At 39.8% G+C, this 15,418-nt stretch overlaps 1 protein-coding gene and 1 pseudogene across 2 annotated transcripts in view; one reads left to right on the top strand and one right to left on the bottom strand.

Annotated features, from left to right (window-relative positions):
• Positions 1-15,418, top strand: part of MMRN1 (multimerin 1) — a 70,607-nt gene that overhangs the window by 41,188 nt on the left and 14,001 nt on the right. For both annotated transcript variants that reach the window (XM_022582335.3, XM_022582334.3), the window contains 3 exons: positions 1,250-1,351; positions 2,692-2,865; positions 11,495-13,480. In XM_022582335.3, the coding sequence (XP_022438043.3) occupies positions 1,250-1,351; positions 2,692-2,865; positions 11,495-13,480 (2,262 nt within the window). The remainder of the gene's footprint in view (positions 1-1,249; positions 1,352-2,691; positions 2,866-11,494; positions 13,481-15,418) is intronic.
• LOC111179068 (ras-related protein Rab-5B pseudogene) lies at positions 7,420-8,278 on the bottom strand (annotated as a pseudogene).

The following is a 15,418-nucleotide window of genomic DNA, read 5'->3' as shown; positions in this document are numbered from 1 at the left end:
AACTTTATTACTAGGATCTAGCAGAAATTTAATACTTTTCACCACCTACTGCAGCCCTCAAATACATACACTTTTCCCCAAGCTACAGATTGTTTTCTTCCACCAAATAAATCAACAGTTATGCAGGACCATCTATTATGCAGTGGAGAAAAAGAAGAAACAAAATCAAAGCAAAAACCTTGGACGTGAATGGAGATTCATTAATTTAGCTCAATGCCCTGAAGAAAGCAATACAAAATTCAATCTAGCAATAGAGACTAACTCAAATTAGTGGCAAATATATTTTCTATGGAGTAGAGATGCTTTAGTATTATTGTCCCAGCCACATATGCCTTAGGGAGCATAATTAACATGTACCAGAGGTGCAGTTTCATTGGTACATAATTTCACACGGGAAGAAGCACAGTCAGACACCAAATGCTTGTTTTCTCATGTCTGATATGCAGACTTCCATGAATAAATTTGTTCATTAGAAGTCTGCAAATTACAGACATACATTACTTGATGTGTTCAATATGTTTAATAAATCTTCCCTCTAAACTGTTTTCCCCAATGAAAAATTATATTGCCATTTAAAATATTACTTGATTCATGGGAAATGAGAAGCAATTCTTTAATAGAGTAAATTTACTTTACAAGAATTTCTATTTTTCTGATATTTCACTGATTTTACGGATAGAACCCCTCAAGACATGCCCTATAATGGTTTACTTTTACATGCAGTCCTTACGTTTTGAGCCTATGCATTTCTTAAAAATCTGGGAACAACCCATTTAAGTGGCACTATTACGCAGGTATTCTTTTAGTAAAGAACCTGTAGCTCTCCCTTACTTCCAAGTGGCCACCAGTTGGAAACTGCATTGTTAAACAAGCCATCTTTGTGACAGTCCACTTAGAAAGCTGCTCTAGCTTTTAACACAGCTGATTTTAAGGTTCCTCTCAATCATGCCGGCAGTTTACGTACCCCGGTTTACACGGCTTCCCCAAACTACCACCCATTTTCACCTAAAAGGAAACCTTAATAATTTTATTTTTTCCAAACAGAACTAGAGTCTTGCACTTCCAACACCAATGTGGGAGCACATCACCCTGTGGATGGGGGTGGAGCCTCTTATTCTGCAGTCATCGCTGACCATCAAGCTTCAGTACACGGGAAAATGCACAGCAGCCATATTGCTGCTCAGGACTGGAAAAAAATGAGGCGGTCCCAGTGCTTAACTCTCTCTCTTCTCTTTTTGCTTCCCTCTAGCCCAAGAACAACAGCAGCTGATACACAGCAACCAGGCTGAGAGTCACGCCGCAGGTGGCAGAGGGACGCCCGAGCAGCAGCAGCAAGACTGTGGTGACCCAGGTCACAGACTGTAATTACTGTCATCCCTAAACCCAATCACTGTCAACACTATTTATGATGACTTCCAAACAAGACATCACTTGGCTGTCAAACGTTTGATGGTGACATTAACATACCACTCGATCCTTTTCTATTTGCATGTTGGGAGAAACTGTGGGTGAGCTGCAGGTTCCCAGCCTGAAGGGAACATGTGTAATTACTGGAGCTCTGTGTGCAGACACAGAAGGAGAATAAAAATGCTGTCATACTAGGTTGTAAGGATATCACAGGTTTCCAAAATTAAATCAAACTTTGTCCTGCAAAGAGTACAATCATGGAAGAACCTTGACATGGTTGGGCAGACTGGATCATTTTAAGGGAGCTAAGAAGGCTCCCTTCCCTTGGTTGATAAGAGATCACTAAGGGGTATTGCTCACTGAGTAGGGCAAAGAATGTGGCTCAGAATCAATGAGGACCTCGTGTTGATCTAAAGTTGGCATGTTACATATTTTCTCATCTTTCTATTCATAAATATTTTACCATTCCTTCTAGACTCAACCTCATCTCTTAGAAACATAAAGTTGGTTACTGCTAAAAACATCTCACTATGTTTGGCATATATCTAGTGATACAAAATAAGGCACTCAAATTGAGAAATCTGATTTAAGGGGATCTCTTTAAGAATGCAGGTGAAAATAGCTTAGGATCTGTACTCAAATTTTTTTAAGGGACTGAAATTCAGTATTTTCACAAGATACCGTAAAATCCTCCTTGAATTATTGAAACGCATGTGTAATGGCATGGAAAGTATCATTGCTTTATAAAGTGATTCTAACCAAATTCTGAATCTCTCTATCTCTCTAAAGAATACCTCAGTAAAGAATAAAATTCTCAGAATATAGATACAAACTACATACATCCATGTAGTATATATACATATGTGTGTGTATATATCTATGGTTACATCTATTTAATGCTGGAGCATTGGATTTGAAAGCAGAAGATAAAGCATTAGCTCTGTAACCTCAAGCAAGGTATTTCAGTTTTCTGACCCTCAATTTCCCCATCGATTGAAAGTTTAACAACAACTCTTTCAGGTTAGCAAAAGAGAGACTGAAAATTTTGGACAAAGTTAAAACATTTTAGAAATCTAAGATATTAGAATGCTTTTTACAAATTTCTACCCCTAAATATTAGTATAAAATTCAGGATGCCATTTGCTAAGTGCATATAATCTGTATTTTCAAATATGAAGTGCAAACATGGCTTATTTGAATTACCTTTCAATCTATCATGAAATTTGAGTGGTTTTTAAATATGTACGTTTAAACGTTTCCCATTTCCTCTTCTTCTATATGCAGCAGTGACACAAAAAATGACTGACCAGATGAACTACCAGGCAATGAAACTGACCCTTCTGCAGAAGAAGATTGACAATATTTCTTTGGCCGTGAGTGATATAAAGAACACATACTCCTCACTGGAAGGGAAAATCAATGAAGATAAAGGCAGGGAATTTCAATCTTTTCTAAAAGGTAAAAGTAAAATAAATTATTCATTCAGTTGAGACAAACAGCAAATGACTCATTTATCTTTTCTCACATCATTTTGGGATCTTTGCTTTGGATTGGGTGATACAGAAGTCTAAGATTTTTTTTGAATAAGATACTTTTAAGTCCCTCAATTTCTGAAATAACTTGAAGCATCTAAATATTGTTTACTAATATAGTCAACTTTTTGTCTGAATATTTCATCTGACTTATTGACGTTATGTACCTAGTTACGGTCTAACTTGTATTCCTTTATAGTTAAAATGAGCCGTACTTAATCTGCTCCAATTGTGGTTCGCAGCTCAAGATAAAGGTGAGGTTAAGGGATGATTGTCAGGGACAGCTAGATCCATGGTTATCTTAATGTTGATGAAGATATTGAGGATAAATCTAAAGTGCATTATTATCCCAGAAAGTATCTCGCTCATGGAATATAATCAATAAAATATATTCTAAAACACATCAGGTTGTTACTCATAGAAATGTGAGTCAGTTTTGCCTGAATTTTGTGCTCTTAAAAATAACAGGCTGTGTTTCTTTCTGGAGGATCTACAGGATGATCCATTTCCTGCTAATTTGAGTTGTCAGAATTCATTTTCTTGCGGTTGTAGGACTGAGATTCCATTTTCTTGATGACTGTAAGCTGGCTTTTTCCCAGCTTCTGGAGGCCGCTGCATTTCTTGGCTTGTGGCCTTGTTGAGCCCTCATGACGGCTCTCAGGCCCACTCCTCTGCCTTCTCCTTCCTCTGTAAGGACTCATATGATAACATTGGACCCATCTGGATAATCCGGGATAATCTCCTCATCTCAAGGTTCTCAACCTTAATCACATATGTCCAGGCCCTTGTGCCATGGAAGGCAACATATTCACAGGTTAAGGGCATTAGGGTGTGAACATCTTAGGTGGGGCAGCATTTTTCTGCCTACCAGAGAGATGTATGCTGAATCTATAGTGAGAAATTGCCATGGTAGTGTTCTGTACAATACACTGGGGCCCCTTGATAGTTTCAATAAATCCAGGCCTAGACTTCAGGGAAGGTTTCTGCAAAGAAAAACCATCTCAACTGATAAGGGATCAGGGGGAGTTAATTCGGCAGAGGTTTCAGGTAGCGCACAGATATTCCAGACAAGTATTTTGGTTACTAGGCGCATCTCAATTCACTGGGCTTATTGTTTGTTCCCAAGTTTCAGGATTATTGGTCCCTTTCACTTTGTTTTATACATAAAACATACTCACTGTACACCCCATTTCAATCACTCACAAGTTATTTTTTCTCTATTTTATGTGGTTCACAGGTAAAAGAAATAAAAAGGTGATTTCCATATCCTTTACCAGTACAGAGCAATCATGATTTTTTTTAATCATGTAAATTATTGGTGCTATTAACCAACTGAAAGACTCTGTCCTACATTTCTGGCATGCTCCCTATGGCTAAAACTTACCCATGGCAAGCATGAGAGAGGAATATATTTTCCCTGAAGTGAGCATGAGAAAGAAGTGAAATAGGAACAGTACATAATTGACTATAACCACAGTAATGAAATTTGTCTAGCAAAATTTGGTTATCATAGCCTGAGTGAATTAGGCCTGTCAACAGCTTTTTGTGAACCTACTAACAAAAATTCCGACCCAGACATGGGAAAAAATACACACTCACAGCAACAACAACAACAGTATTCCCTCTTCAACAGGACACTTAATCATTTACTGAGCACAATCAATTACGAGAACCAGAAGGCTTGCAGTTAATGAATGTTTATACAGGAAACAAAAACTAAATTCACCCCCAAGGCACTGTGTTTTCCTGAAACCACCACCCCTTCTCTCCCTTACTCTACATCCAAGTTGAGAAGCAGTGCTTCATCTGCTAGTAGCCAGAGAAACTGTTCAAAATCAAATGCTCCAACACCTTAAGAAGTGTCTGAATCTTATGGATAGGCCATGCATTCACAACCACAGAAGGGACATGCCCAGGTGTCTGATAATCAAATATGTCTGTTGTTACCAAATACAATATCAAATCGTTTAGGAAGTAGAAGCACTTGGCTCACATGAAACAGAATCAAATAGAGTTAAAATGATGTGCCCACTCATACACTGACATAAAGCACTTTGATGTATCTTTGCAAAATCAGATTCTTGCACAGTTGTTTCTTTAGTAACAAATTATAGAAATATTATCTGAAAAGCTTGTTTTCCTGAAACAAGCTTTTAAGCTAATAATCTGTTTGATTCCTTTTCAGACACTGCTGTGATTTTTACCCTGTGCCCAATGTAGTTTTCCACTGAAGGTTTTTCTTTTTCTCCTTTTTTACTTCCATTAAATACATCGGTAAATCAGCAGTTGCATTCTGTTACCACGATCGTTATGTTGGGAGAGGAGGAAAGGGGGAAAAAAGGCAAATGCTTTCTTAGAAGCCAAAAAAGAAAAAAAGATACCCCCCCCCTTAAAAATAATTATCAGAAGAAAAAAATGAAGAGCTGGGAAATAAAAACTAAGATTCCCTAAGCCCAACAGAGCTCAAAGGAAAGCAGAAGAGCTAATAGATAGTAGAAGGAAGGCAGCAGGTAGGCCCAGAAGCTAAGGCCAATCCTGTTCCTAAGGGGGGCAGGGGGGGGAGAAGAAGCCTGGAGAAATGGTTTCCCAGCCCCAAGGCAATGAAGCATCTTTGCTACTGCTCCATGGGGAAAACTACACAGAGAAAGAGCTTCATTTCTAAGAAACTTAAGGGAGCCGGCGTAGTTCTTCCACTTGTAAGGATGCACTGGCTGCTTTGGGGGGCTAGTGGGTACTGGGAAAAGGAGGGGAAAATGTATACATATTTCAGGGCCACGGGAACTAAGGCTGTCCCTGGTAAAGGAAGAGAATTTAGGTGTAAGTGGAAGAACCTAAGCTGGGTCCTTCAGAATCTCAGCTTCATGGATTTCTCAGCTTCTCTGGGACAGGAGGCAGTCTGCAAGCCAAAAGGGCAGAAAGGTTCCAATCCTAGGTCACTATGGCCTCTCCTATCTTATTTCCTCCAATTTCCTCAAAACCCTGGGCTAAAACAAGAAGGGATTTAGAGTTCTCTCTTGCCTTGATGGCTTCCCAAAGACATCTTAAAATACCTGATGAGGGATGTGAAGAGAGACTAGAGATTTAGAAAGGACCAACATCCTCTGGTGATGTGAGATAGTTGTGAGGGACCCTCAGTGCCAGTCGTTCCCTGTCCACAGGAACAGGTGTTATGGTACTAGGGGGCCACAAGTAGGCCTCTGTGGTACTACCCTCCTAGTGGTATGTGGATTATACCACTGGTTGCATGGGGGATGGGTTTGGGGGTAAGCATGGAGGGACCAAACCGAAGATGCTAACAAAGGAGAAAAGAAATAGGGCCTGATGGGAGGTGGGGGGCAGAACAGACTGCACGGTGGGAATAAAGATCATACCTATTTACAGGGAAGTAGAAAAGACATGGTAATAGGTGGATCAAATTGAATGGGAACCCTGGGAAAGGACAGAAAACTCTTCCATCTTGCTGACTCCTTTTCACTCCCCTACAATGGCCTGTGCTATCCTGAGACTGCTCTCCAGCTGCTCAGTTAATTCCTCAGGAAAGATAGACCTACACCCAAGAGTTAGGCTGACCAGCACATAGGTGAAGTAAGAATCAGAGTTGGAGGAAGCTAGCAGTGGAGACTGGGCTTGAGTAGCTGCCACCGGTACTGTTCCCTACAGCCCCTCCCCAGACCTCATATACACCTCGGATTCCACTTAATTAAAAAGTTAAGAGGGCAGGTAAATCAATCAGAACCCCCATGAAACAGTATCACAACTGAACTACCATCAATTAAAGTACAAACCCCAGGGGGGATATAGTGTCTGGGGCTGAGGCCATCTGAGCGCCAGAGAGAAAAAAATGCATATGTGTAAGTCAGAGGCTGGTCCCTCCCTTTAGATCACAGTAGAGCCAAAGATGCACGCAGCCAGTGAAGATTCTTTGGAGGACTCTGGGGTCCAGAATCTCCCCCACTATGGGGGAGAAGCTACCTAAGAGGCTGGGTGAGGGGAAAGTAAGCCTTGGAAGAGTTCCTGAGCCACAGATGACACTGCATCTCCACCTCTGCCCAGTTAGCTAACAACAAGACTCCAGCCTGGTGCCTGAGAGCTTGCCTTCCCATTCTCACCTCTACCTAGAAACACCCTCCACAAGGCCAACTCAGTGTTTTCAAATATGAGAAACTCCAGCCAAATAAAAACAAAAAGGAAATGTTTCCTTACTCCCCTCTGCTCTGAGGCTTACTTTCCCCCAGGGCCCCTAATGTGACTGAACTGCAAACCTCCTTCCTCACTTCCTGGGTTCACTACCTTCTCCATCCCGGGGAGGGGAAGAAAAGATCAAGAACAGAGACTGACCAAAAGCAGAAGGGGAAGGGGCAGGAGACAAAAAAGAGTTTTCTGAAAACATGGGGAGGAGGAGGAAAGATAAGTAGGTCACCATCTTGCACCTATAATACAAAGTGAAGAAAGTTTGATTTGGAAGCTAAGTCCTGGGGGATCTGCCCCCCAAGCCCCAGAGCAGGGGTAGGAGGCCAGTGAGAGCAGCTGCCTGGTGGTGTTTCTGAAGTGTTACAAAGTGCCAAGAGGCAGCCCTTGGGAGCCAGGGCCCAGTGTGCTGTTACCGTAGGGGCTGTGTGCTGAGCGGTGGGGATGGAGGTTATTTCTGAGCTCTCGTGCTAGCTCCATACTTGTTTGCTGCTAGCCACCCCTCAGTTGCTACAACACTGGCTCTTGGTCTGCTGGGACTGCTCATGGAGATCCACACCCTGGCTTCAGCCTGCTGCACCCCCCAGATCCTGGGGTTCACTCTTCGGCAACCTCTTAGCTATCGCCAGGAAGAGATTGTTCAGGTTCACAGCTGTCTTGGCTGAAGTCTCCATAAACAATAAGCTGTTGTCATCTGCCTACGCCTGGACCTCTTCGTTCTCTGCCATGCGCTTGTTGGCCAGGTCAGCTTTGTTCCCCGCCAGGGCAATAACGATGCTAGGACTGGCCTGTTGCTGTAGTTCCTTTATCCATGTCTTTGTTCGGGCGAAGGTTTCCCGATTAGTAATGTCATAAACCACAGCTGCAGCTTGGGCACCTCTGTAGTACACGGGGGCCGAGCTATGGTATCGCTCCTGCCCAGCTGTGTCCCAGATCTCAAACTTGACTGTTGTGTCCTCTAGACAAACCGACTGGGTGAGGAAGGCTGCTCCGGTGATTCTCTCCCGGTACTTGTGGAACTGCCCTTTGACAAAACGTAATTCCAGGCCAGACTTCCCCACTGCAGACTCACCCAGCGGGACCAATTTGAACTGACATATTTTGCTGGCCTGGGGCTGCCCACTGGGCCTGGCTGTGCTTCTGCTAGTCATGTCTAGACTATGAGAGTGGGAAAGGGTGGAGGGAGGGGGATGCCACAAAGCGGCAGAGGGGGGAGAGGGGAGGGGAGGGGGGAGGGGGAGGGGAGGGGACTTCCAGGCTTCAACAGTCCTGGGGCTCCGTCTCCCCCCGTAGGGCCCAAGCCTGTGTTGAACAGACAAACAGCTGCAGCTCAGTCAAACCCTCCTGCCTCTCCTCCTCCCCTCCCTGGGGCGGGGCCCCCAGCCTCCACTGAAGTTTTATAGCATGAGAGCACCTTCTAATTTTTACTTTGATTGTTTACTTTTTTCCTAATTAATTTGATCAAGATTCTGTACTGAATTTTACCTATTACAGTGTTTTTGCTTATTTTCATTCTTTTTCTGACTCTCAGATCATGTAGTTTTTCCCTTACTGAAGTTAAAATCTGTTGTTATTGTACACAATTAATTAATTAATTGAATTACGCTTAAGTTTTATTTTACCTTGTCAATCTTGAAAAACATTTTAAGCCAGAATTATGAGGTTATAAATCCTAGGGAAGTCTGATTCCTAACCTTAATTATTTTATTGTGTTTCATCTAGCTGTTTTTGTCATGAGAATTAAAGACAATTTTAACCCATAGGAAATGACTAAATGATCCTGTAGAAAGTGCAATAAAAATAACTTTGCTATTAAGTAGTGCCTTACACTCAGTGAAGCTAATATATTCTAAGTATAAGAAATCTAATTTTCCAAATTTCATTTTCTGTGTAGCATCTAGAATGTACTCAATGAAGATTTGTTGTATAAATGAGTGACATGTCAAATGCTAAGTAAAATTTAGAAAATAAAAATACTTTAAAACTTTTCTTGGTATGATTATTCATGTTAGTAAATGCAAAAGTTAGGACTGTTGCAGTATAATTTATCTTAACTGCAGCTATATAATCTTTTCTAAGCCTTTCCTTAGTACTTTGGTGCTGTGTGTCACTGATTACTATTTCATACTTCACATGCTTTTATTATTTTTTTCTATTACATACAAGTTGATTTTCACTCACTTATAGTTTTTAGACTTTTAAGTTTATATCAGTTTCCACTAGGTTTAAAAATGCAAAATAAATTTTTGTACTCTGGAAATCCTAGACCCTAAAGATCAATTAAAAACATGCATCTTTAAGGTCTAGGATTTCCAAGGAAGTATTTATCCATTCACAGCTTTGTCTTTGTACCACATTAATTAGTATCAAGACCCTCAAGCAATATATCATTCTATTTGGTATAATTGCTCTTTCACAATATGTTTTATGGAGGTCTTTCAAGCAACTTAAATACTTTTTAAAACTTGCTTACAAAATACAGACATGTAGAGACTAAGTATTTTTATCCTATAATCATCTTTCTTGAATAGACTTCATAGTAGCCATAACTTACTTCACAATACCCCATTGTACAGACCTTCCTGATTAAAATGCTTTGTATTATGTTGCCTGTATTTTACCTTATAGATATTGGCTACATATTTGAATGAACATATCTTCCATTTATATCTGTTTCATTGCCATGTACTATAAATATGCCTCAAGCATGTTTTATTTTTCACGTTTTCTGTTTTTGTATGTAACAGGTTTGTTTCTATGTTTTTACATGTTTGAATATTTATTTCCTGTTCTAAGTAGCTCTGAATAGTTCAAGACCCTTTTGTTCTTTTTCCTTTTTTTTTTTTCTAATGCTACGTTTACAACTATCCATAATCCTGGCTCGTGATCAGTCTATTCTTTCTAAAGGGGAGATAACTAGTATGTGCTTCATTAGTGGCAAGTTTCCTCTCCTCTTTTTGTTAAGAATTAATGTCATGATATTGTAAATCAACTATATTTCAATAGAAATATTTTAAAAAAGAATTATCAAACTAAAAATAAATAAAATCACCTAAAAAATTAATGTCGGGCTTCCCTGGTGGCGCAGTGGTTGAGAGTCCGCCTGCCGATGCAGGGGACACGGGTTCGTGCCCTGGTCCGGGAAGATCCCACATGCCGCGGAGCGGCTGGGCCCGTGAGCCATGGCCGCTGAGCCTGCGCATCCGGAGCCTGTGCTCCGCAACGGGAGAGGCCACAGCGGTGAAAGGCCCGCGTACCGCAAAAAAAAAAAAAATTAATGTCATATTATGAGAGTCAATGTGTATCTTAAATTTCTCTCATTTGACTTAGTTTTGTGATCCTCAAACCTCTCATTATTTTTATTTTATTGTTATTATGAACTATTGTTGAATCTTGTGATTATTACTTCATATTGTTCCTCCTCTGGGAACCTCATTAAATTTCGTCTCTGCAGTCAATATATTAATTTTTTTTTTTTCTTGCGGTACGCGGGCCTCTCACTGTTGTGGCCTCTCCCGTTGTGGAGCACAGGCTCCAGACACACAGGTTCAGCGGCCCAGCCGCTCCGCGGCATGTGGGATCTTCCCGGACCGGGGCACGAACCCATGTCCGCTGCATCGGCAGGCAGACTCTCAACCACTGTGCCACCAGGGGAGCCCAATATATTAAATTTTATAAGCTCGAAACACAAGTTCTGAAACCTAATTACAGTTGACCCTTGATCAACATAGGTTTGAGCCTCCTGGGTCCACTTACATAAGCAGACTTTTTTCAATGAAATACTACAGTGCTACACAATCCACAGTCGGTTGGTTGAATCTAAGGATGTGGAACTGTGGATTCAGAGGAATCTTGGATATAACGGAGGGCCAGCTGTAAATTATATGTGGAGTTTTAGCTGTGCAGAGGGTCGGCACTCCATTCCCTGCATTGTTCAAGGGTCAACTGTACTAGAAACCTAATAAACAGTCATGAGCTAACATCAGGTATTATTTACTAAGGCAGAAAGCCCCAAACCATTTATTTTTATACAAGACTAAGGCTAGAATCATTGCATACAAGGGTATATTAACTGAAGTCGGCGGTAGTTCCTTTATGCCTTTGTCCAGAGAACCTTAGTTCTATGATTCTAGCGTGTTCCCGGCAACTGATTTTTTTCCCTCAGACTTATCAGTTAAGAGGGTGACCACCTTATATGAACTCTAGTAATTTTTTAAAAATTTCATAAGTAAATGTAGTCAAGAGATATTTTTATTATTTCATGTCATTAATGTTTAGTCTCAAACTTTTATCTTTTTAGAGCTATCTAGAGTTTACATTATTAAAATCATGTATCATTTATTGTTGTTTATTATTTCTTTCTCCAGGTCTAAAATCCAAAAGCATTAATGATCTGGTGAAAGATATAGTAAGAGAACAATTTAAAATTTTTCAAAATGACATGCAGGAGACCATAGTGCAGCTCTTCAAGACTGTATCAACTCTCTCAGAGGACCTTGAAAACACCAGACAGATAATTCGACAAGTTAATGAAACCGTGGTTTCAGTAGCAGTCCAGCAAAAGTCTGTTTTAATGCAAGAAAACAGGCCCACTTCGACTGATATACTGGATCTAAAAAATCGCATTGTGAATATAAGACAAGAAATGACTTTTACATGTGAGAAGCCTATTAAAGAACTAGAAGCAAAGCAGACTCATTTAGAAGGTGCTCTAGAACAGGAGCGCTCAAGGAGCATTCTGTATCATGAATCCCTCAACAAGACCCTTTCTAAAATGAAGGACGTGCAGGAGCATCTTTTATCAACTGAACAAGTATCAAATCAGAAGAGTGTTCCAGCCGCTGGATCAGTTAGCAATAACGTCACTGAATACATGTCTACTCTACATGAGACTATAGAGAAGCAGGGTTTGATGCTGCTGCATATGTTCGATGATTTGCACACCCAAGATAGCAAGATTAACAATCTCACCCTTGCTTTGGAGATGGAGAAAGAATCTGTCAGGGAGGAATGTGAACACATGTTATCCAAATGCAGAGATGATTTTAAATTTCAAATTAAGGACACAGAAGAGAATTTACAAATTTTAAACCAAACATTGGTTGAGGTTCTCTTTCCAATGGACAATAAGATGGATAAAATGAATGAGCAACTAAATGATTTGACTTACGATATGGAGATTCTTCAACCCTTGCTCGAGCAGGGAGCATCCTTTAGAGAGACAATGACATATGAGCAACCAAAAGAAGTAGTAGCTACAAAGAAAAAAGTGGAAAATTTGATTACTGCTGTTAGCAGTCTAAATTTGCTTATCAAAGAACTTACAAAAAGATACAACTTACTTAGAAATGAAGTACAGAGTCGTGGGGATTCCTTAGACAGACGTATCAATGAACATGCCTTAGAAATGGAAGATGGTCTAAATAAGACAATAACTATTATAAACAATGCCATTGACTTCATTCACGATAACTACATGCTGAAAGAGACTTTAGATACAACAAAGTATAATCCTGAAGTCCATCAAAAATGTACCCAAAATATGGAGACTATTTTGACATTTATTTCTCAATTCCAACGTTTGAATGATTCTATTGAGATTTTGGTCAATGACAATCAGAGATATAACTTTGTTCTGCAAGTTGCCAAGGCCCTTGCATATATTCCTAAAGATGAAAAACTAAGTCTGTCCAACTTTCAAAAGATTTCTCAAATGATCAATGAAACCAGTTCCCAAGTGATAAAATACCAGCAAATTATGAGTCATTTGGAGGAAAAAATACTCTCAGCCACAAACATTTCCAAAAATTTTGAAACTCGGTTGCAAGGCATTGAGTCTAAAGTGACCAAGACGCTCATACCTTATTATGTTTCACTAAAAAAAGGCTTTGTAGCTACAAATGAGAGAGACCAGGCTCTACAACTGCAGGTACTAAATTCCAGATTTAAAGCACTGGAAGCAAAATCCATTCATCTTTCCATTAATTTCTCTTTACTTAACAAGACTCTCTATGAAGCTTTAACAATATGTCATGATGCTTCTACAAGTATATCAGAACTGAATGCTACCATACCCAAGATAAAAGGTTCCGTACCAGATACTCAGCTTCTTCAGAAACGTCTGACAAAATTTGTGGAATCAGTGATTGAAATAAAAACTCAAATTGCCCTATCTAATTTAACTCGGTATATAAATCAATCATTGTCTGGTAGTCTTGCAAATATTGTCAAGTCACAGAAGCAAATAAAACCATTGCTGAAGAAACCCAATACACTTAAAAAACCAACAGTGAATCTGACCACTGTCTTGATGGGCCGGACCCAAAGAAACACAGACAACATTCTACTTCCTGGTAAGCTATTGTTAAAAAATAACTTTTAATCTCTTTTCCTATTTAAGTGGTATTTAGTAGGTCTGTATGGTTTAGCAAGACCATAAGATATAAAGAGCACTTACTTAAACTTGAGTAAATAGTTAAGAAATTCAAAGATCCCTGATATATTATTTGAAGCTGATTTTATCCTATATAAAGCAGGCACCAATACAAAACAACTGTTTATAGTGTAAATATTTTTCTACATATTTAACTTTTTTCTGACAAGACCCCTATAAAACAATCAAGTTTGCCCTTGTAGAACATTTTTCTTTACATGTGTAATTAAAGGAAGCTATTAGACAATGAGCTACCTGATGGGTAAGACCAGATTGTATCCTATTCATTTTGGTATTACCTGGCGAAGTGTCAGTATGCAATAGGAACTCAGTGAATATCTGTTGAATGACTGTCTGGCTGGGTGAAGGTACAGTGAGCAGGTATTCAGTTTGGGCAGATCACAGAAGGCCTTGAATGACAAGCTAAGTATCTTAGTCCCTTTGGGCTGCTTTAACAGAATGCCACAGACTGGGTAGCTTAGAAACAACAGAGATTTATTTCTCGACATTTTAGAGACTGGCAAGTCCAAAATCAGGGTGCCGACATAGTCACATTCTGGTGAGGGTCCTCTTCCTGGTTCACCTGGTTCCAGTAATTGCATGCTGTGTCCTCACATGGCAGAAGGGGTGAGGGAGCTCTGGGAACACTAATCCCATTCATGAGGGCTCCATCCTTATCTCCTAAGCACCTCCAAAGGCCCCACCTCCTAATATCAGCAACTCTGGAAGTTACGATATCAACATATAAATTTTGGGGAGATACATTCAAGGAATGTAGACATGATTTTGTAAAGAGCGGTCTTTGAAAATTTCAAGCAGAGCATTGGGTATGGTGAGAACTGTGTCTCAGAAGCACGAAGCTAGCAGTAGTGTGTAGCATGACTACAAAGAAGAAATCAGAGATACCAGTTAGGACACTATTGGCAAGATCAGTGAAAGCCAGATCTTAGGAAGAGGTAGTTGCATCAGAGGAGGTAAGTATGAATAGTGTCATGAAAGTAATATCAACAGAAACAGAAAGACTGTGGGAAAATTAATGGTCTAAGGAACAACAAATCACGATTCTGCTCCTCGTTATTTCTGTATGTTTCTGTGTAGCCTTGAGTAATTCCCCTCTCTGGGTCTCGGCTTCTTCCTTTTATGAGATGGGATTGCAGTAGGTATTTTTCTGAGCTCATTAGTAGAAATATGTTGCAGACTGGATTGCTGTAAAAAAAAACATGAGCTTTTCACAGCCTGAATACACAGCACTTGGGGAGGGGAGAGATCTAGAATATTCTGCGGTTTTGCATTTGGGAAATGAGAGGGTAGAAGTACCATTGACAGATGTTGTAAACGCCAGAGAAGCATACATTTGGGAGGAAAGAGGAATTTAGTGTAGTGCATATAAACTACTTCATAGTCTCTCTGTATGAAAGAAGTGTTTTATTAAGATGTCTGGCATATGAGTAATATTAAATAATCTTTCCACAATGAAAAGAATAGCTACGGACTCTTATTAAAAGAAATACAGTGAACCTCTCATGTGAGTCTGCTGTTAAAATATACACTCATTTGGATGAATTTTGAATTTTATTGCTTTTTCATTACAAAAGGGTAATCATTATCCTAGCTTAACATGACCCTTCATGTTTAATCTCTGAATGTTCAGAGAATATGAAAAATCACAGAATAATACAAAGTTGAGTTGTCTCTTGACTATTTAAGCTATTGTATTTATTTATGACTCCTTCCAAATTAATCTGACCCAGGAGGACTAATCTTACCATGTGGGATCACAGAACAAATTATTTAGGCTTACATGTTTCCAAGAGAAAAGTAGTATTTCAGTACAAGATGTTCTTACAATAATCATTTT

This window comes from Delphinapterus leucas, chromosome 5 (assembly GCF_059928025.1).
Source record: "Delphinapterus leucas isolate spDelLeu-1000000601 "Yukka" chromosome 5, BTC_Dleu_Yukka2, whole genome shotgun sequence".
Taxonomy (NCBI): Eukaryota; Metazoa; Chordata; class Mammalia; order Artiodactyla; family Monodontidae; genus Delphinapterus; species Delphinapterus leucas.
Note: the sequence above shows the minus strand (reverse complement) of the source record. Positions and strands in the feature narration are given on the sequence as shown.